Source organism: Pseudophryne corroboree, chromosome 2 (genome assembly GCF_028390025.1).
Source record: "Pseudophryne corroboree isolate aPseCor3 chromosome 2, aPseCor3.hap2, whole genome shotgun sequence".
NCBI lineage: Eukaryota > Metazoa > Chordata > Amphibia > Anura > Myobatrachidae > Pseudophryne > Pseudophryne corroboree.
The window spans coordinates 683,900,911-683,921,455 of NC_086445.1; the positions used below are offsets into that span (position 1 = coordinate 683,900,911).

The 20,545-nt window shown below is 48.8% G+C and overlaps 1 protein-coding gene across 4 annotated transcripts in view; it reads left to right on the forward strand.

Moving 5' to 3' along the window:
- Positions 1-20,545, forward strand: part of RASSF5 (Ras association domain family member 5) — a 301,503-nt gene that overhangs the window by 221,681 nt on the left and 59,277 nt on the right. For 2 of the 4 annotated variants that reach the window (XM_063955167.1, XM_063955169.1), the window contains one exon: positions 10,449-10,553. In XM_063955167.1, coding sequence (XP_063811237.1) covers positions 10,449-10,553 — 105 coding nt within the window. Of the gene's footprint in view, positions 1-10,442; positions 10,554-20,545 lie in introns of all 4 variants that reach the window. The other 2 variants (XM_063955166.1, XM_063955168.1) reach the window with 1 other exon arrangement.

A 20,545-nucleotide genomic window follows, 5' to 3' on the forward strand; every position in this document is an offset into this window, starting at 1 on the left:
TGTGCTGGCAAACTCTCCCTCTGTCTCTCCAAAGGGCTAGTAGGTCCTGTCCTCTATCAGAGCATTCCCTGTGTGTGTGCTGTGTGTCGGTACGTGTGTGTCGACATGTATGAGGACGATGTTGGTGAGGAGGCGGAGCAATTGCCTGTAATGGTGATGTCACTCTCTAGGGAGTCGACACCGGAATGGATGGCTTATTTAGGGAATTACGTGATAATGTCAACACGCGCCAAGGTCGGTTGACGACATGAGACGGCCGACAAACAATTAGTACCGGTCCAGACGTCTCAAAAACACCGTCAGGGGTTTTAAAACGCCCGTTTATTTTAGTCGGTCGACACAGACACAGACAGGGACACTGAATCCAGTGTCGACGGTGAATAAACAAACGTATTCCTTATTAGGGCCACACGTTAAGGGCAATGAAGGAGGTGTTACATATTTCTGATACTACAAGTACCACAAAAGAGGGTATTATGTGGGATGTGAAAAAACTACCGTAGTTTTTCCTGAATCAGATAAATTAAATGAAGTGTGTGATGATGCGTGGGTTCCCCCCGATAGAAAATATGGGCGGTATACCCTTTCCCGCCAGAAGTTAGGGCGCGTTGGGAAACACCCCTTAGGGTGGATAAGGCGCTCACACGCTTATCAGAACAAGTGGCGGTACCGTCTATAGATAGGGCCGTCCTCAAGGAGCCAGCTGACAGGAGGCTGGAAAAATATCATAAAAAGTATATACACACATACTGGTGTTATACTGCGACCAGCGATCGCCTCAGCCTGGATGTGCAGAGCTGGGGTGGCTTGGTCGGATTCCCTGACTAAAAATATTGATACCCTTGACAGGGACAGTATTTTATTGACTATAGAGCATTTAAAGGATGCATTTCTATATATGCGAGATGCACAGAGGGATATTTGCACTCTGGCATCAAGAGTAAGTGCGATGTCCATATCTGCCAGAAGATGTTTATGGACACGACAGTGGTCAGGTGATGCAGATTCCAAACGGCACAAAGGTGTATTGCCGTATAAAGGAAGAGGAGTTATTTGGGGTCGGTCCATCGGACCTGGTGGCCACGGCAACTGCTGGAAAATCCACCGTTTTTACCCTAAGTCACATCTCTGCAAAAAAAAAAAAAAGACACCGTCTTTTCAGCTTCAGTCCTTTCGTCCCTATAAGAGTCATATCTGCCCAGGGATAGAGGAAAGGGAAGAAGACTGCAGCAGGCAGCCCATTCCCAGGAACAGAAGCGTTCCACCGCTTCTGACAAGCTCTCAGCATGACGCTGAGACCGTACAGGACCCCTGGATCCTACAAGTAGTATCCCAGGGGTACAGATTGGAATGTCGAGACGTTTCCCCTGCGCAGGCTCCTGAAGTCTGCTTTACCAAGGTCTCCCTCCGACAAGGAGGCAGTATGGGAAACAATTCACGAGCTGTATTCCCAGCAGGTGATAATTAAATTACCCCTCCTACAACAAGAAAAGGGGTATTATTCCACACTATATTGTGGTACTGAAGCCAGAAGGCTAGGTGAGACCTATTCTAAATCTAAAAAAATTTGAACACTTACAAAGGTTCAAATCAAGATGGAGTCACTCAGAGCAGTGATAACGAACCGGGAAGAAGGGGACTATCTGGTGTCCCGAGACATCAGGGATGCTTACCTCCATGTCCCAAATTTGCCCTTATCACTAAGGGTACCTCAGGTTCGTGGTACAGAACTGTCACTATCAGTTTCAGACGCTGCCGTTTGGATTGTCCACGGCACCCCGGGTCTTTACCAAGGTAATGGCCGAAATGATGGTTCTTCTTCTTCTTCTTCAAAAAAAAGGCGTCTTAATTATCCCTTACTTGGACGATCTCCTGATAAGGGCAAAGTCCAGGGAACAGTTGGAGGTCGGAGTAGCACTATCTCGGATACTGTTACAACAGCAGGGGTGGATTCTAAATATTCCAAAATCGCAGCTGATCCCGACAACAAGTCTCCTGTGCTTAGGGATGATTCTGGACACAGTCCAGAAAAAGGTGTTTCTCCCGGAAGAGAAAGCCAGGGAGTTATCCGAGCTAGTCAGGAACCTCCTAAAATCAGTGCATCATTGCACAAGGGCCATGGTAAAAAAATGGTGACTTCCTTCGAAGCAATTCCAGTCGGCAGATTTCATGCAAGAACTTTTCAGTGGGATCTGCTGGACAAATGGTCCGGATCGCATCTTCAGATGCATCAGCGGATAACCCTATATCCAAGGACAAGGGTGTCTCTCCTGTGGTGGTTACAGAGTGCTCATCTTCTAGAGGGCCGCAGATTCGGCATTCAGTTTTGGATGTTGGTGACCACGGAGGCCAGCCCGAGAGGCTGGGGAGCAGTCACACAAGGAAAAAATTTCCAGGGAGTGTGATCAAGTCTGGAGATTTTTCTCCACATAAATATAGCTAAGGGTAAATTTATAATGCTCTAAGCTTAGCAAGACCTCTGCTTCAAGGTCAGCCGGTATTGATCCAGTGGGATAAAACATCACGGCAGTCGCCCACGTAAATAGACAGGGCGGCACAAGAAGCAGGAGGGCAGTGGCAAAAACTGCAAGGACTTTTCGCTGGGCGGAAAATCATGTGATAGCACTGTCAGCAGTGTTTCATTCCGGGAATGGAAACTGGGAAGCAGACTTCCTCAGTAGGCACGACCTCCACCCGGCAGAGTGGGAACTTCATGGGGAAGTTTTCCACATAATTGTAAACCGTTGGGAATTACCAAAGGTGGACATGATGGCGTCCCGTCTGAACAAAAAACGGGACAGGTATTGCGCCAGGTTAAGAGACCCTCAGGCAATAGCTGTGGACGTTCTGGTAACACCGTGGGTGTACCAGTCGGTGTATGTGTTCCATCCTCTGCTTTTCATACCTAAGGTACTGAGAATTATAAGACGTAGAGGAGTAAGAACTATACTCATGGCTCCAGATTGGCCAAGAAGGACTTGGTACCCGGAACTTCAAGAGATGCTCACAGAGGACTTATGGCCTCTGCCGCTAAGAAGGGACTTGTTTCAGCAGGTACCATGTCTGTTCCAAGACTTACCGCAGCTGCGTTTGACGGCATGGCGGTGGAACGCCGGATCCTAAGGGAAAAGGCATTCAGGAAGAGGTCATTCCTACCCTGGTCAAAGCCAGAAAGGAGGTGACCGCACAACATTATCACCACATGTGGCGAAAATATGTTGCATGGTGTGAGGCCAGGAAGGCCCCACGTAGAAATTTCAACTCGGTCGATTCCTGCATTTCCTGCAAACAGGAGTGTCTATGGGCCTCAAATTGGGGTCCATTAAGGTTCAAATTTCGGCCCTGTCGATTTTTCTTTCAGAAAGAATTGGCTTCAGTTCCTGAAGTCCAGAAGTTTGTCAAGGGAGTATTGCATATACAACCCCCTTTTGTGCCTCCAGTGGCACTGTGGGATCTCAACGTAGTTCTGGGATTCCTCAAAACACATTGGTTTAAAACCAGTCAAATCTGTGGATTTGAAGCATCTCACATGAAAAGTGAACATGCTCTTGGACCTGGCCTGGACCAGGCGAGTGTCAAATTGGTGGTTTTTTTCTCAAAAAAAGCCCATATCTGTTTGTCCATTCGGACAGGGCAGAGCTGCGGACTCGTCCCCAGTTCTCTCCCTAAGGTGGTGTCAGTGTTTCACCTGAACCAGCTTATTGTGGTGTCTTGCGCCTACTAGGGACTTGGAGGACTCCAAGTTGCTAGATGTGGTCAGGGCCCTGAAAATATAGGTTCCAGGACGGCTGGAGTCAGGAAAACTGACTTGCTGTTATCCTGTATGCACCCAACAAACTGGGTGCTCTTGCTTTTAAGCAGACTTTTGCTAGTTGGATGTGTAATACAATTCAGCTTGCACATTCTGTGGCAGGCCTGCCACAGCCAAAATATGTAAATGCCCATTCCACAAGGAAGGTGGGCTCATCTTGGGCGGCTGCCCGAGGGGTCTCGGCTTTACAACTTTGCCGAGCGGCTATTTAGTCAGGGGCAAACACGTTTGTAAAATCCTACAAATTTGATACCCTGGCTAAGGAGGACCTGGAGTTCTCTCATTCGGTGCTGCAGAGTCATCCGCACTCTCCCGCCCGTTTGGGAGCTTTGGTATAATCCCCATGGTCCTTTCAGGAACCCCAGCATCCACTAGGACGATAGAGAAAATAAGAATTTACTTACCGATAATTCTATTTCTCGGAGCCGTAGTGGATGCTGGGCGCCCATCCCAAGTGCGGATTATCTGCATTACTTGTACATAGTTACAAAAATCGGGTTATTATTGTTGTGAGCCATCTTTTCAGAGGCTCCGCTGTTATCATACTGTTAACTGGGTTCAGATCACAGGTTGTACAGTGTGATTGGTGTGGCTGGTATGAGTCTTATCCGGGATTCATAAATCCTTCCTTATTGTGTACGCTCGTCCGGGCACAGTATCTTAACTGAGGCTTGGAGGAGGGTCATAGGGGGAGGAGCCAGTGCACACCACCTGATCCTAAAGCTTTACTTTTTGTGTCCTGTCTCCTGCGGAGCCGCTATTCCCCATGGTCCTTTCAGGAACCCCAGCATCCACTACGGACTCCGAGAAATAGAATTATCGGTAAGTAAATTCTTATTATCGTTGTCTAGCAGTCAGACTGGCTCCTCCGTAGTCCACCAGCTCTTTCCTGCTGGTTGGGAAAACTGGGAGCCTGTTACAAGCCTTCCCCCATGTCTCGGAAAAAACAACACCGTGCTGTGTGATGTGGTGCCACATCACACAGCACTGAGCTGGTGGACTATGGAGGAGCCAGTCTGACTGCTAGACAATGACTCCTGTACAAGGAGTCACAATTATCCCATACTTGGACGATCTCCTGATAAAAGCGAGATCAAGAGAGCAATTACTGGAGAACGTGTCACTCTCTCAGAGAGTGCTTCAGCAACATGGGTGGATTCTCAATCTACCAAAGTCACAGTTGGTTCCGACAACTCGACTAGCATTCCTAGGCATGATAATGGACCCGGAACAAAAGAAAGTTTTCCTCCCGTTGGAAAAAGTCCAGGACCTCCAGAACATGGTCCAAGAACTACTAAAGCCAAAAAGAGTGTCAGCTCATCAATGCACTCGGGTTCTGGGGAAAATGGTGGCAACTTACGAGGCCATTCCCTTCGGCAGGTTCCATGCAAGGACGTTTCAATGGGATCTTCTGGACAAATGGTCCGGGTCTCATCTACAATTACATCAAAAAATAACACTGTCCCCCAGGGCCAGGGTGTCTCTTCTATGGTGGCTGCAGAGTGCTCACCTTCTAGAGCAGGGGTGGGGAACCTTTTTTCTAGCGAGGGCCATTTGGATATTTATAAAATCCTTCGGGGGCCATACAAAAATTCTCAATTTAAAAAAATGACCCTGCCCCCCAGTAGGTCTGCCCCTTAGAGGTACTGTGTGTGCGCGCTGGAGGCGCGCGCCCAAAAAAATGGGTATGGCCAGTTAAAATGGGACGTGATACACATATGCCCCCAATAGTGCAGTGCCAGATCCACAATTGCCCCCACAGTGCCAGGTATACAAATGCCCCTCACAGTGCCAAGTATACAAATGTCCCTCACCATGCCAGGTATACAAATGTCCCTCACCGTGCCAGGTATACATATGCCCCCCACCGTGCCAGGTATACAGATGCCCCCACAGTGCCAGGTATACAAATGCCCCCACAGTGCCAGGTATACAAATGCCCCCCACAGTGCCAGGTATACAAATGCCCCTCACCGTGCCAGGTATACATATGCCCCTCACCGTGCCAGGTATACAGATGCCCCCACAGTGCCAGGTATACATATGCCCCCACAGTGCCAGGTATACAGATGCCCCCCACAGCACCAGGTATACAGATGCCCCCACAGTGCCAGCTATACAGATGCCCCCACAGTGCCAGCTATACAGATGCCCCCACAGTGCCAGGTACACAGATACCCCCACAGTGCCAGGTACACAGATACCCCCACAGTGCCACAGTGCCTGGTATACAGATGCTTCCACAGTGCCAGCTATACAGATGTCCCCACAGTGTCAGGTACACAGATGCCCCCACAGTGCCAGGTACACAGGATGCCCCCACAGTGCCAGGTACACAGATGCCCCCACAGTGCCAGGTACACAGATGCCCCCACAATGCCAGGAATACAGATGCCCCCACAGTGCCAGCTATACAGATGCCTCCACAGTGCCAGCTATACAGATGCCCCCACAGTGCCACGTACACAGATACCCCTACAGTGCCAGCTATACAGATGTCCCCACAGTGCTAGCTATACAGATGCCCCCACAGTGCCAGCTATACAGATGCCCCCACAGTGCCAGGTACACAGATGCCCCCACAGTGCCAGGTACACAGATGCCCCCACAGTGCCAGGTACACAGATGCCCCCACAGTGCCAGGTACACAGATGCCCCCACAGTGCCAGCTATACAGATGCCTCCACAGTGCCAGCTATACAGATGCCCCCACAGTGCCAGGCACACAGATACCCCTACAGTGCTAGCTATACAGATGTCCCCACAGTGCCAGCTATACAGATGCCCCCACAGTGCCAGCTATACAGATGCCCCCACAGTGCCAGCTATACAGATGCCCCCACAGTGCCAGCTATACAGATGTCCCCACAGTGCCAGGTATACAGATGCCCCCACAGTGCCAGGTATACAGATGCCCCCCCCCCCGTGCTGCTTACCGCTGCTTGCTGACAGGGAGGAGAGCGCGGCTATGTCGGGTGGCGGCGGCGGCGTGTAGGACTTCAAACCAGCCGCCGGTGCGAGAGCCAATCAGAGCTCGCGGGCCGGCAGCCGCGGCTCCTGATTGGCTGCCGGTCCGCGAGCTCTGATTGGCTAGTTTGAAGTCCTACACGCCGCCGCCGTCATCCAACATCGCCGCGCTCTTCTCCCTGTCCTGACAGCTGAGACACGCTGCCACCGGACTGAGCGGCGGCGTGTCTCACTGACAGAAGCGGGTGGGCCGGAGCAAACGGCTTCGTGGGCCTTGTACGGCCCGCGGGCCGGAGGTTCCCCACCCCTGTTCTAGAGGGTCGCAGGTTCGGCATTCAGGACTGGATCCTGGTAACCACGGACGCGAGCCTCCGAGGATGGGAAGCAGTCACCCAAGGAAGAAATTTTCAGGGACTGTGGTCAGACCAGGAGTCCTGTCTACATATCAACGTGTTGGAGCTAAGGGCCATATACAACGGCCTTCGACAAGCGGAGAATCTTCTTCGCAACCTACAGGTTCTGATTCAATCAGACAATGTCACAGCAGTAGCTCATGTGAATCGCCAAGGCGGGACAAGAAGCAGAGTCGCGATGGCGGAAGCCACCAGGATTCTTCGCTGGGCGGAAAATCACGTAAGCGCTCTGTCAGCTGTCTTCATTCCGGGAGTGGACAACTGGGAAGCAGACTTCCTCAGCAGACACGATCTCCATCCAGGAGAGTGGGGACTTCATCAAGAAGTCTTTGCAGAGATAACGGGTCTCTGGGGAGTTCCTCAAATAGACATGATGGCGTCACGCCTCAACAAGAAGCTTCGGAGGTATTGTGCCAGGTCCCGGGACCCTCAGGCAATAGCAGTAGACGCTCTGGTAACGCCATGGGTGTTCCAGTCGGTCTATGTGTTCCCTCCTCTTCCTCTCATCACTAAAGTGTTGAGGATCATAAGACGAAAAAGAGTACAGACAATACTCATTGTTTCAGACTGGCCTCGAAGGGCCTGGTACTCAAATCTTCAGGAGATGCTCACGGAAGATCCCTGGCCTCTTCCTCTAAGGGAAGACCTGTTACAGCAGGGGCCCTGCATGTTCCAAGACTTACCGCGGTTACGTTTGACGGCATGGCGGTTGAACGCTGGATCCTAGCGGAGAAGGGTATTCCGGAGGAGATCATACCTACTCTAATAAAGGCTAGGAAGGAGGTGACGGCAAAACATTATCACCGTGACTGGCGGAAATATGTCTCTTGGTGTGAAACCAAGAATGCTCCTACGGAAGATTTCCATCTGGGTCGTTTTCTCCACTTCCTACAGACAGGAGTGGATATGGGCCTAAAGTTAGGCTCTGTTAAAGTACAGATTTCGGCCTTGTCAATATTCTTTCAGAAGGAATTGGCTTCTCTCCCAGAAGTCCAGACGTTTGTAAAAGGAGTACTGCACATCCAGCCTCCTTTTGTGCCCCCAGTGGCACCATGGGACCTGAACGTGGTGTTGCAGTTCCTTAAATCACACTGGTTTGAACCCCTTAAAAGGGTGGAGTTGAAATTTATCACCTGGAAGGTGGTCATGTTGTTAGCCTTGGCATCTGCGAGGCGTGTGTCAGAATTGGCAGCCTTGTCTTACAAGAGCCCTTACTTGATTTTTCATGTGGATAGAGCGGAATTGAGGACTCGTCCTCAATTTTTACCTAAGGTGGTGTCTTCGTTTCATATGAACCAACCTATAGTGGTGCCTGTGGCTACGAGTGACTTGGAGGATTCCATGTCCCTGGATGTAGTGAGGGCCTTAAAAATTTATGTAGGCAGGACGGCTAGAATTAGGAAAACAGATGCATTGTTTGTCCTGTATGCTGCCAACAAGATTGGCGCGCCTGCTTCGAAGCAGACTATTGCTCGCTGGATCTGTAACACGATTCAGCAGGCTTATGTTACGGCTGGATTGCCGTTACCGCATTCAGTAAAGGCCCATTCCACTAGGAAGGTGGGCTCTTCTTGGGCGGCTGCCCGGGGCGTCTCGGCATTACAGCTTTGCCGAGCAGCAACTTGGTCGGGGTCAAACACTTTTGCTAAATTCTACAAGTTTGATACCCTGGCTGATGAGGACCTAGCGTTTGCTCAGTCGGTGCTGCAGAGTCATCAGCACTCTCCCACCCGATTGGGAGCTTTGGTATAAACCCCATGGTCCTTACGGAGTCCCCAGCATCCTCTAGGACGTAAGAGAAAATAAGATTTTAAACCTACCGGTAAATCTTTTTCTCCTAGTCCGTAGAGGATGCTGGGCGCCCGTCCCAGTGCGGAAAATCTGCAAGACTTGTATATAGTTATTGCTTACATAAGGGTTATGTTACAGTTAGAATCGGTCTTGGACCGATACTGTTGTTTTGTTGATACTGTTAACTGGTTATGTGTATTCCAGGTTATATGGTATGATTGGTGTGGGCTGGTATGAATCTTGCCCTTAGATTAACAAAATCCTTTCCTCGTATTGTCCATCTCCTCTGGGCACAGTTCTCTAACTGAGGTCTGGAGGAGGGGCATGGAGGGAGGAGCCAGTGCACACCATACTAGAAAGTTCTTTTAGGTGCCCATGTCTCCTGCGGAGCCCGTCTATACCCCCATGGTCCTTACGGAGTCCCCAGCATCCTCTACGGACTAGGAGAAAAAGATTTACCGGTAGGTTTAAAATTTTATTTTAATCTGCCTGCTCTTTATTAGGGGCCCTACTGTCTGAAGTGCCCCGGGACTCCATGGCCTTAATCTGACACTGCTTCCCCATGTGCTCTACCCCCCACCTCGTAAGCCTACAGTGTCTGCGCTCTGCGGAGACGTGCTGCGCGTAACAGCAGAGGTAACAGCAGCATAGCTGCTGGCTGTGGGGAAGGAGTAGGGAGAGTAGCACTAAGGAGGAGGCGCTCTACCTAGCAGATGTGCATAATGGGCTCTACCAGGCATAATGTGTATAGGGGCTCTACCAGGCATAATGTGTACAAGTGGCTCTACCAGGCGTAATGTGTATAATGGGCTCTACCAGGCGTAATGTGTGTAATAGGTTCTACCTGGCATAATGTGTATAAGGGGCTCTACCAGGTGTAATGTGTACAAGGGGCAACTCCCAGCTGCTCCATAGCGTTCCATACAGAAGCAAGAGACTTAAGGTGCCTAAGGTGGCCAGGAGCTAGGGGCGCCAAACTGAGATTTTATCTTGGCCCCCCCCAACCAAAAAACGTTCTGACGCCCCTGGTCCCTACACAAGTTTAGTCGAAGCACTACCACACACTGTTATATCTGTTATATCCAAAGACAATTAATTTACCAGATTAGATCATATATAGAAAGTGGAAGGACACTGGAATACCCAGATGAGGACAGTTTGAACACAGGGGAGAACAAATAAACTGGTTGGCACTGAACACTATGCTATTTAATGTGCCACTGTGAATGTGTGGGTGATGCATATTCAATATGCCATGGTGTATGATAAATGTAAAGAAATAGATATGATGTTCGCTCAGTGTAGAAATGTTTGTTAGAATAAAATAAAATGCCACTAACACTTACTTCTTCCGTTCAGGGAATGTGTTAATTATTTTATTTTAATTATTTAGTGTTTATGGGTATTATTGGTTTGTACTCTGTTTTTCTGTTGCTTTTTATAGCATCTACAATTTCCAGTTACAGATCCAGGATGTACCGAAAGAAGAAAAGAAGCTGAGTATTCGGGAGCTGAAACAGAAGATAGACAGCTTTAACGTGATGGTACAGAATGGCCTAATCATGAAGATGGTAAGTTGTGTGAGAGGCCTGTATCAACCATAGATGAACACTGATCACAGAAACAGAGAGTATAACCTGTTTTACATTAATACTAATATTGCTGCATAGACTAAACTATAATGCAATATAAATGTTATACATTAAACTTAACTCTAAAGGCCCATACACACTAGACGAGAAAATAAAATATATCGCTCAGAAGGGCCATTCTGAGCAAGATCTACAATCTCGTCTAGTGTGTACACTCAATGTGGTTAACGATGCGAGCTCCTGCGCATAGTTAACAACCCTCTCCCTCGCAGTGGTGTAAGTTCATCCCAATTGGCCGGATAAATATTGGTGCCCCCTCCACCCCAATATATAAATATATGTATGTGTGTTCTGATTTTTTTTTTTAATATACTGCATATATACATTTCGTTGTCTTTTATTTTAAATCACACATTTCTTAGCAGTCATGCCCAGGATTAGAACCCATGACCTGTTACACTGCAGCAGATACTTTACTGATGGAGCTATCTGCTCCTGTACAAGAAGCATGAGAAGTCTCACTATATGAAGTTACGTGTAATTGTCAGAGAAATAACTTCATATAGTTAGAATTCTCATATTTCCTATACAGGAGAAAATAGCTTCATCAGTAAGCTTTCTGCTTCCAGTGTAATAGGTCATGGTTTCTAATCCTGGGTATGACACTTGTAAAATGTGTATATTCAGTATAATAAAGAGGGTGTGATTTGTAAGGTGCAGGGACCATTGAGGAAGTTGGCCACTGTAAAGATAGCGGCAGCTATCAATTAACTTAATTCAGTGGTGTCACAGAATGGGAGGAGAGTTGCCCCCCTCAGAGCAGGAGCCCGGCGGCAGATGACTCCGTTGCCTCCCAGAGTTATGCCTCTGCTCCCTCGTCTGGACATGTACATTTGAGGGAGGTCTTCGTTAATGACAGCCATGCTGCGCGTCGTTCCCCCCACCATTGCTCCCTTCCCCTCTGGCATTGGCAAGTGTGTATTCCGGGTCCCCCCTGCCACCAATATCGGCGTCAGTGGGGGCTCGTCTAGTGTGTATGGGCCTTAAGGTGTACATAAAATATGCTCCCCCTAATTTGGAGCACAAAATCCTAAAATACACTAAATTGTATTACATGAATGTATACTGCCCCTGGCATTGCCTTTCTCAGGTAGTTATTTAGCAGTGCTCCGCACAGTGACTGTTGGAGAAAGTCCGTAGTGATCATTGGACTGATGCAGCATTGAATATACACCTTGAACTGTGGGTTATGCAGACTTGGGCAGAAGCATACACATACTGGTTTCCAGGTGTATCACTTGCACCAAGTAAATGCTTGTGAAGTGCACCATAATGATAATGTCTAGTTTAAGCGCACACAGACAGGGGCTGGTGCTCCACAGAGATATGTATAACTGTATATGGAAATAAATGTATACACACATTTATTGCCATGAGCGTAGTGTGCAAGCAGACCGCTCTCTGTGTCTGAGGGGCAAAATAAATTTCTCAGAGGAATCCATGGTATCTGCAATAAGAGCATGTACACCCCATGGAGAGGCAATTGGACACAGCTGATAAAGTATAAATACAGTGTTAAAACAATTCAAGTCCAGTCTTGGCATGGACACATTTACATTTGGGGCAGCACGGATGGTGTAATGGTTAGCATTACTGCCTCACAGCACTGAGGTCATGGGTTAATTTCCCACCATGGCCCTAACTGTGTGGAGTTTGTATATTCTCCCCATGCTTGCATTGGTTTCCTCCCACAATCCCCCCAAAAATATACTGGTACGGTTAATTGGTTCCAAACGAAATTAACCCTAGCGTGAACATGTGTACATGTACTTGCGGTAGGGAATATAAATTGTAAGCTCCAGCTTAGCTGTCCATAAATAACTGCATTTTCTCTTACGCCCTAGAGAATGCTGGGGTCCATTTTAGTACCATGAGGTATAGACGGTTCCACAGGAGCCTTCAGCACTTTAAGACTTTTTAACAGTGTGAACTGGCTCCTCCCTCTATGCCCCTCCTCCAGACCTCAGTTTAGAAAATGTGCCCGGGAGAGTGGAGCTCTACAGAGTTCTGCTGGAAAAGACTTTGTTAGGTTTTTCATTTTACAGGGAAGCTGCTGGCAACGGCTTCCCTGCTTCGTGGGATTTAAGGGGGGGGGGGGGGGGGAGTAGGAACCAACTTCTCAATTAATTCAGTGCCTCTGCTTCCGCTGACAGGACACCATTAGCTCCTGAAGGGTACTGAACACAGCCCTTGCCTGGCTGCTGCTCACTCCCACAGCATTGCCACCACCCCCTAACAGAGCCAGAAGTCAGAAGGCTGGTGAGTATTATACCGGAGACCTGCAGAGAGGGGCCCTCCGGTCATCATGGCGGCATTAAGTTACCAGCGCAGCGCGCGATGCTGTGCAAAAACATGTCTCTCAGCACAGGGTGCAGAGCGCACGCTCTGAGGGACATGATAAATCCTTACTCTCACTGACAAAAAGGTACACACAAGGGAGCCGCTGGTGTATATACTCCTGCCAGTATAAATATTGTATTACTGAGGCTGAACCGCACCATTTCAGGGGGTGGGGCTTCTCCTCAGACTTGCTAGTAACACTTTGGTGCCATTTTCTACTCACAGAGACGCCGGAGCGCTGATCCTGAAGGCTGCTTCTCCTCACATATCGCTGATACAAGTACCAGGGTGTTATAGAACGGAGGGGAGCACATAGTTTATTGAAGTCTGCGGGCTTCATATTGGATATAAAGCGCTGTGGTTGTGTATTATTGTATGCAATACATATAGGGCGCGCGGTGTGGACTGGCAATTCCCTCCGGGTCTCTCTGACAGACTTTGGATAGTTCTGTCCCTGATAGCTTCCCTGTGTGTGAGAGGTGTGACTATACACGTGTGTACCATGTCTAGAGAAAGTTCTTCTCCAGAGGAACCCAATTTAGAGGCACAAGAGTGTTCTGAGCCTGTGTGGGTGAGAAAGCTGCAGAGTAATATGTCTAAGCTAGCAAAGAAATTCTCTGAGTCTGAACAACAGACAAAGCAGTGGAGACAGTCTGTGGAGGATGCTCTGTTTGCAGATTCCTCCACGTCACCCACTAGGGACCCCTCCTGTTCCCAGAAAAGGTCTCTGCACCAAATTATGCAAAGGGACACTGACACAGATTCCAACACTGAGGTCGACACTGGAGATTTGAGGGGGGTAGATCCCAAACTGGCTAAGAGCATTCAATGTATGATAGTCGCTATAAAAGAGGTGTTGGAATTTCCTGACACAACACCTCCACCTGAGGAAAAAGATTATTTTAAATTAAATAAAAAACAGGTGGTGACTTTTCCTCCGTCTAAGGACTTAAGTACATTCTTTGAGAAATCCTGGGCTAACCCGGAAAAGAAGTTTGCTATCCCTAGAAGGTTGCGTAGGATAGGCGTAAGTGGGAGTCACCCCCAATGATAGACACCTCAGTCTCTAGGTTGTCAAAGAAAATCATTTTACCTGCCCCAGGGTCAGCTTCATTGAAAGAACCTGCTGACCGGAAATTAGAAACGACTTTAAAGTCTATCTATGTTGCTACTGGTACGTTACTCAGGCCCGCAATTGCTTATGCGTGGGAAGGTAACGCAGTGGAAAAGTGGGCAGACAACTTGATTGTTAATATTGACACGGTCGATAAAGATGATATGCTGAAAATTCTAGGTCATATCAAAGATTCTGCAGGTTATTTGGTTGAGGCTATGAAGGACGTTGGCTTACTAGGCTAAAGGGCCACTGCCATGGTGATTTCAGCCCGCAGGGCGCTCTGGATCTGCCAATGGAATGCTGACGCTGAATCCAAAAGAAATATTGAGGCGCTCCCTTACAATGGTGAGGCCCTCTTTGGAGATAAACTAGATGCCATGATATAAACTACTACATCTGGCAAGTCAGGTTTTCTGCCGTCGGCAGCTGCACCGGCTAAAAAAGTATATCATTCTCATATTATGCCGTCCTTTCGGCCCAACAAGTACAAAAAGACTAAGAGCACCCCTTTTTTCACAGGAAAAGGGAGAGGAAAAGGTAGAAAATCTACAACACCGTCAGGCTCCCAGGACCAGAAGTCAGCAACTACTTCTGCAAAAGCCACAGCATGATGCTGGGGCTCCTCTGCGGGAGTGCGATCGGGTGGGGGCACGTCTATTATTTTTCAGCCAGGTCTGGCTTCACTCAGACCTGGATCCTTGGCTATTACAGATAGTATCCCAAGGTTACAGGTTGGGATTTCAAGACCTTCCCCCCCCATGCCGATTTTTCAAATCAGCCTTGCCAGTTTCTGCTCAGGACAGCACAAATGTCCTGAATGCAATACACAAATTATGTCAAGACAAAGTCATTTCCTTGGTTCCTGCCGAACAAAGGAACCAGGGCTTTTATTCAAGCCTGTTTGTGGTAAACCTAAAATCTCTGAATCTTTATTTCTCTGACGTCCTAGTGGATGCTGGGAACTCCGTAAGGACCATGGGGAATAGACGGGCTCCGCAGGAGACTGGGCACTCTAAAAGAAAGATTAGGTACTATCTGGTGTGCACTGGCTCCTCCCACTATGACCCTCCTCCAGACCTCAGTTAGATTTCTGTGCCCGGCCGAGCTGGATGCACACTAGGGGCTCTCCTGAGCTCCTAGAAAGAAAGTTTATTTTAGGTTTTTTATTTTACAGTGAGACCTGCTGGCAACAGGCTCACTGCATCGAGGGACTAAGGGGAGAAGAAGCGAACCTACCTGCTTGCAGCTAGCTTGGGCTTCTTAGGCTACTGGACACCATTAGCTCCAGAGGGATCGACCGCAGGACCCGTCCTTGGTGTTCGTTCCCGGAGCCGCGCCGCCGTCCCCCTTACAGAGCCAGAAGCACGAAGATGGTCCGGAAAATCGGCGGCAGAAGACTTCAGTCTTCACCAAGGTAGCGCACAGCACTGCAGCTGTGCGCGATTGCTCCTCATGTACACCTCACACTCCGGTCACTGATGGGTGCAGGGCGCTGGGGGGGGCACCCTGAGCAGCAATAAAAACACCTTGGCTGGCAAATTAATCACAATATATAGCCCCAGAGGCTATATATGTGATAAATACCCCTGCCAGAATCCATAAAAAAGCGGGAGAAAAGTCCGCGAAAAAGGGGCGGAGCTTTCTCCCTCAGCACACTGGCGCCATTTTCTCTTCACAGTGCAGCTGGAAGACAGCTCCCCAGGCTCTCCCCTGTAGTTTTCAGGCTCAAAGGGTTAAAAAGAGAGGGGGGGCACTAAATTTAGGCGCAATATGGTATATACAAGCAGCTATTGGGAAAAATTCACTCAATATAGTGTTAATCCCTACATTATATAGCGCTCTGGTGTGTGCTGGCATACTCTCTCTCTGTCTCCCCAAAGGGCTTTGTGGGGTCCTGTCCTCAGTCAGAGCATTCCCTGTGTGTGTGCGGTGTGTCGGTACGGCTGTGTTGACACGTTTGATGAGGAGGCTTATGTGGTGGCAGAGCAGATGCCGATAAATGTGATGTCGTCCTCTGTGGGGCCGACACCAGAGTGGATGGATAGGTGGAAGGTATAAACCGACGGTGTCAACTCCTTACATAAAAGGCTGGATGACGTAACAGCTGTGGGACAGCCGGCTTCTCAGCCCGCGCCTGCCCAGGCGTCTCAAAGGCCATCAGGGGCTCAAAAACGCCCGCTCTCAGATGACGACACGGAGTCTGACTCCAGTGTCGACGAGGTTGAGACATATACAAAATCCACTAGGAACATCCGTTACATGATCCCGGCAATAAAAAATGTGTTACACATTTCTGACATTAACCCAAGTACCACTAAAAAAGGGTTTTATGTTTGGGGAGAAAAAGCAGGCAGTGTTTTGTTCCCCCATCAAATGAGTGAATGAAGTGTGTGAAAAAGCGTGGGTAATTTCTAAAAAGTTACTGATGGCGTACCCTTTCCCGCCAGAGGATAAGTTACGCTGGGAGATATCCCCTAGGGTGGATAAGGCGCTCACACGTTTGTCAAAAAAGGTGGCACTGCCGTCTTAGGATACGGCCACTTTGAAGGTACCTGCTGATAAAAAGCAGGAGGCTATCCTGAAGTCTGTATTTACACACTCAGGTACTAGACTGAGACCTGCAGATAGTGCTGCTGCAGCGTGGTCTGTGACCCTGTCAAACAGGGATACTATTTTGCGAACATAAGAGCATATTAAAGACGTCGTCTTATATATGAGGGATGCACAGAGATATTTTGCCGGCTGGCATCCAGAATTAATGCAATGTCCATTCTGTCAGGAGGGTATTAGAGACCCGACACTGGACAGGTGATGCTGACTTTAAAGGCACATAGAGATTCTGCCTTATAAGGGTGAGGAATTGTTTGGGGATGGTCTCTGGGACCTCGTATCCACAGCAACAGCTGGGAAGAAAATTTTTTATCTCAGGTTTCCTCACAGCCTAAGAAAGCACTGTATTATCAGGTACAGTCCTTTCGGCTTCAGAAAAGCAAGCGGGTCAAAGGCGCTTCCTTTCTGCACAGAGACGAGGGAAGAGGGAAAAAGCTGCACCAGTCAGCCAGTTCCCAGAATCAAAATTCTTCCCCCGCTTCCTCTGAGTCCACCGCATGACACGGGGGCTCCACAGGCCACCTCAAAAATTTCAGCGATCAGTGGGCTCGCTCACAGGTGGATCCCTGGATCCTTCAAGTAGTATCTCAGGGGTACAAGCTGGAATTCGAGGCGTCTCCCCCCCGCCGTTTCCTCAAATCTGCCTTGCCGACAACTCCCTCAGGCAGGGAGGCTGTGCTAGAGGCAATTCACAAGCTGTATTCCCAGCAGGTGATAGTCAAGGTGCCCCTACTTCAACAAGGACGGGGTTACTATTCCACACTTTTTGTGGTACCGAAACCGGACGGTTCGGTGAGACCCATTTTAAATTTGAAATCCTTGAACACATACATAAAAAAATTCAAGTTCAAGATGGAATCGCTCAGGGCGGTTATTGCAAGCCTGGAGGAGGGGGATTACATGGTATCCCTGGACATCAAGGATGCTTACCTACATGTCCCCATTTACCATCCTCACCAGGAGTACCTCAGATTTGTGGTACAGGATTGCCATTACCAATTCCAAACACTGCCGTTTGGACTGTCCACGGCACCGAGTGTCTTTACTAAGGTAATGGCAGAAATGATGATACTCCTTCGAAAAAAGGGAGTTTTAATTATCCCGTACTTGGACGATCTCCTTATAAAGGAGAGGTCCAAGGAGCAGTTGTTGGTCGGAGTAGCACTATCTCGGGAAGTGCTACAACAGCACAGATGGATTCTAAACATTCCAAAGTCACAGCTGGTTCCTACCACACGCCTACTGTTCCTGGGGATGGTTCTGGACACAGAACAGAAAAAAGTGTTTCTCCCGCAGGAGAAAGCCAAGGAGCTGTCATCTCTAGTCAGAGACCTCCTGAAACCAAAACAGGTATCGGTGCATCACTGCACACGAGTCCTGGGAAAAATGGTAGCTTCTTACGAAGCAATTCCAATCGGCAGGTTCCATGCAAGAACCTTTCAGTGGGACCTCTTGGACAAGTGGTCGGGATCGCATCTTCAGATGCATCGGCTGATAACCCTGTCTCCAAGGACCAGGGTATCTCTACTGTGGTGGCTGCAGAGTGCTCATCTTCAAGAGGGCCACAGATTCGGCATACAGGACTGGGTCCTGGTAACCACGGTTGCCAGCCTTCGAGGCTGGGGGGCAGTCACACAGGGAAGAAATTTCCAAGGACTTTGGTCAAGTCAGGAGTCGTCCCTACACATAAATATTCTGGAACTGAGGGCCATTTACAATGCCCTAAGTCTGGCAAGGCCTCTGCTTCAAAACCAGCCGGTACTGATCCAATCAGACAACATCACGGCAGTCGCCCATGTTAACCGACAGGGCGGCACAAGAAGCAGGATGGCGATGGCAGAAGCCACAAGGATTCTCCGATGGGCGGAAAATCACGTCTTAGCACTGTCAGCAGTGTTCATTCCGGGAGTGGACAACTGGGAAGCAGACTTCCTCAGCAGACACGACCTACACCCGGGAGAGTGGGGACTTCATCCAGAAGTCTTCCAACTGTTGGTAAACCGTTGGGAAAGGCCACAGGTGGACATGATGGCGTCCCGCCTAAACAAAAAACTAGATATTGCGCCAGGTCAAGGGACCCTCAGGCAATAGCTGTGGACGCTCTAGTGACACCGTGCGTGTACCAGTCGGTTTATGTATTCCCTCCTCTGCCTCTCAGAGGAGGGAATACATAATCACTGAGAATAATAAGAAAACGAGGAGTAAGAACGATACTCGTGGTTCCGGATTGGCCAAGAAGAGCTTGGTACCCAGAACTTCAAGAAATGATATCAGAGGACCCATGGCCTCTACCGCTCAGACAGGATCTGCTACAGCAGGGGCCCTGTCTGTTCCAAGACTTACCGCGGCTGCGTTTGACGGCATGGCGGTTGAATTCCGGATCCTAAAGGAAAAGGGCATTCCGGAGGAAGTCATTCCTACGCTGATAAAAGCCAGGAAAGAAGTAACCGCAAACCATTATCACCGTATTTGGCGAAAATATGTTGCGTGGTGTGAGGCCAGGAAGGCCCCAACAGAGGAATTTCAGCTGGGTCGTTTTCTGCACTTCCTACAGTCGGGAGTGACTATGGGCCTAAAATTGGGTTCCATTAAGGTCCAGATTTCGGCTCTGTCGATTTTCTTCCAGAAAGAACTGGCTTCACTGCCTGAAGTTCAGACATTTGTAAAGGGAGTGCTACATAGTCAGCCCCCTTTTGTGCCTCCTGTGGCACCTTGGGATCTCAACGTGGTGTTGAGTTTCCTAAAATCACATTGGTTTGAGCCACTTAAAACTGTGGATTTGAAATATCTCACGTGGAAAGTGGTCATGTTATTGGCCTTGGCTTCGGCCAGGCGTGTGTCAGAATTGGCGGCCTTGTCATGTAAAAGCCCTTATCTGATTTTCCATATGGATAGGGCAGAATTGAGGACTCGTCCCCAGTTTCTCCCTAAGGTGGTATCAGCTTTTCACTTGAACCAACCAATTGTAGTGCCTGCGGCTACTAGGGACTTGGAAGATTCCAAGTTACTGGACGTAGTCAGGGCCTTAAAAAATTATATTCCAGGACGGCTGGAGTCAGGAAAACTGACTCGCTTTTTATCCTGTATGCACCCAACAAAATAGGTGCTCCTGCTTCTAAGCAGACTATTGCTTGCTGAATTTGTAGCACAATTCAACTGGCGCATTCTGCGGCTGGATTGCCGCATCCTAAATCAGTAAAAGCCCATTCCACGAGGAAAGTGGGCTCATCTTGGGCGGCTGCCCGAGGGGTCTCGGCTTTACAACTTTGCCGAGCTGCAACTTGGTCAGGGGCAAACACGTTTGCTAAATTCTACAAATTTGATACCCTGGCTGAGGAGGACCTTGAGTTCTCTCATTCGGTGCTGCAGAGTCATCCGCACTCTCCCGCCCGTTTGGGAGCTTTGGTATAATCCCCATGGTCCTTACGGAGTTCCCAGCATCCACTAGGACGTCAGAGAAAATAAGATTTTACTCACCGGTAAATCTATTTCTCGTAGTCCGTAGTGGATGCTGGGCGCCCATCCCAAGTACGGATTGTCTGCAATACTTGTATATAGTTATTGCCTAACTAAGGGTTATTGTTGAGCCATCTGTTGAGAGGCTCAGTTATATTTCATGCTGTTAACTGGGTATAGTATCACGAGTTATACGGTGTGATTGGTGTGGCTGGTATGAGTCTTACCCGGGATTCAAAATCCTTCCTTATTGTGTCAGCTCTTCCGGGCACAGTATCCTGAGGTCTGGAGGAGGGTCATAGTGGGAGGAGCCAGTGCACACCAGATAGTACCTAATCTTTCTTTTAGAGTGCCCAGTCTCCTGCGGAGCCCGTCTATTCCCCATGGT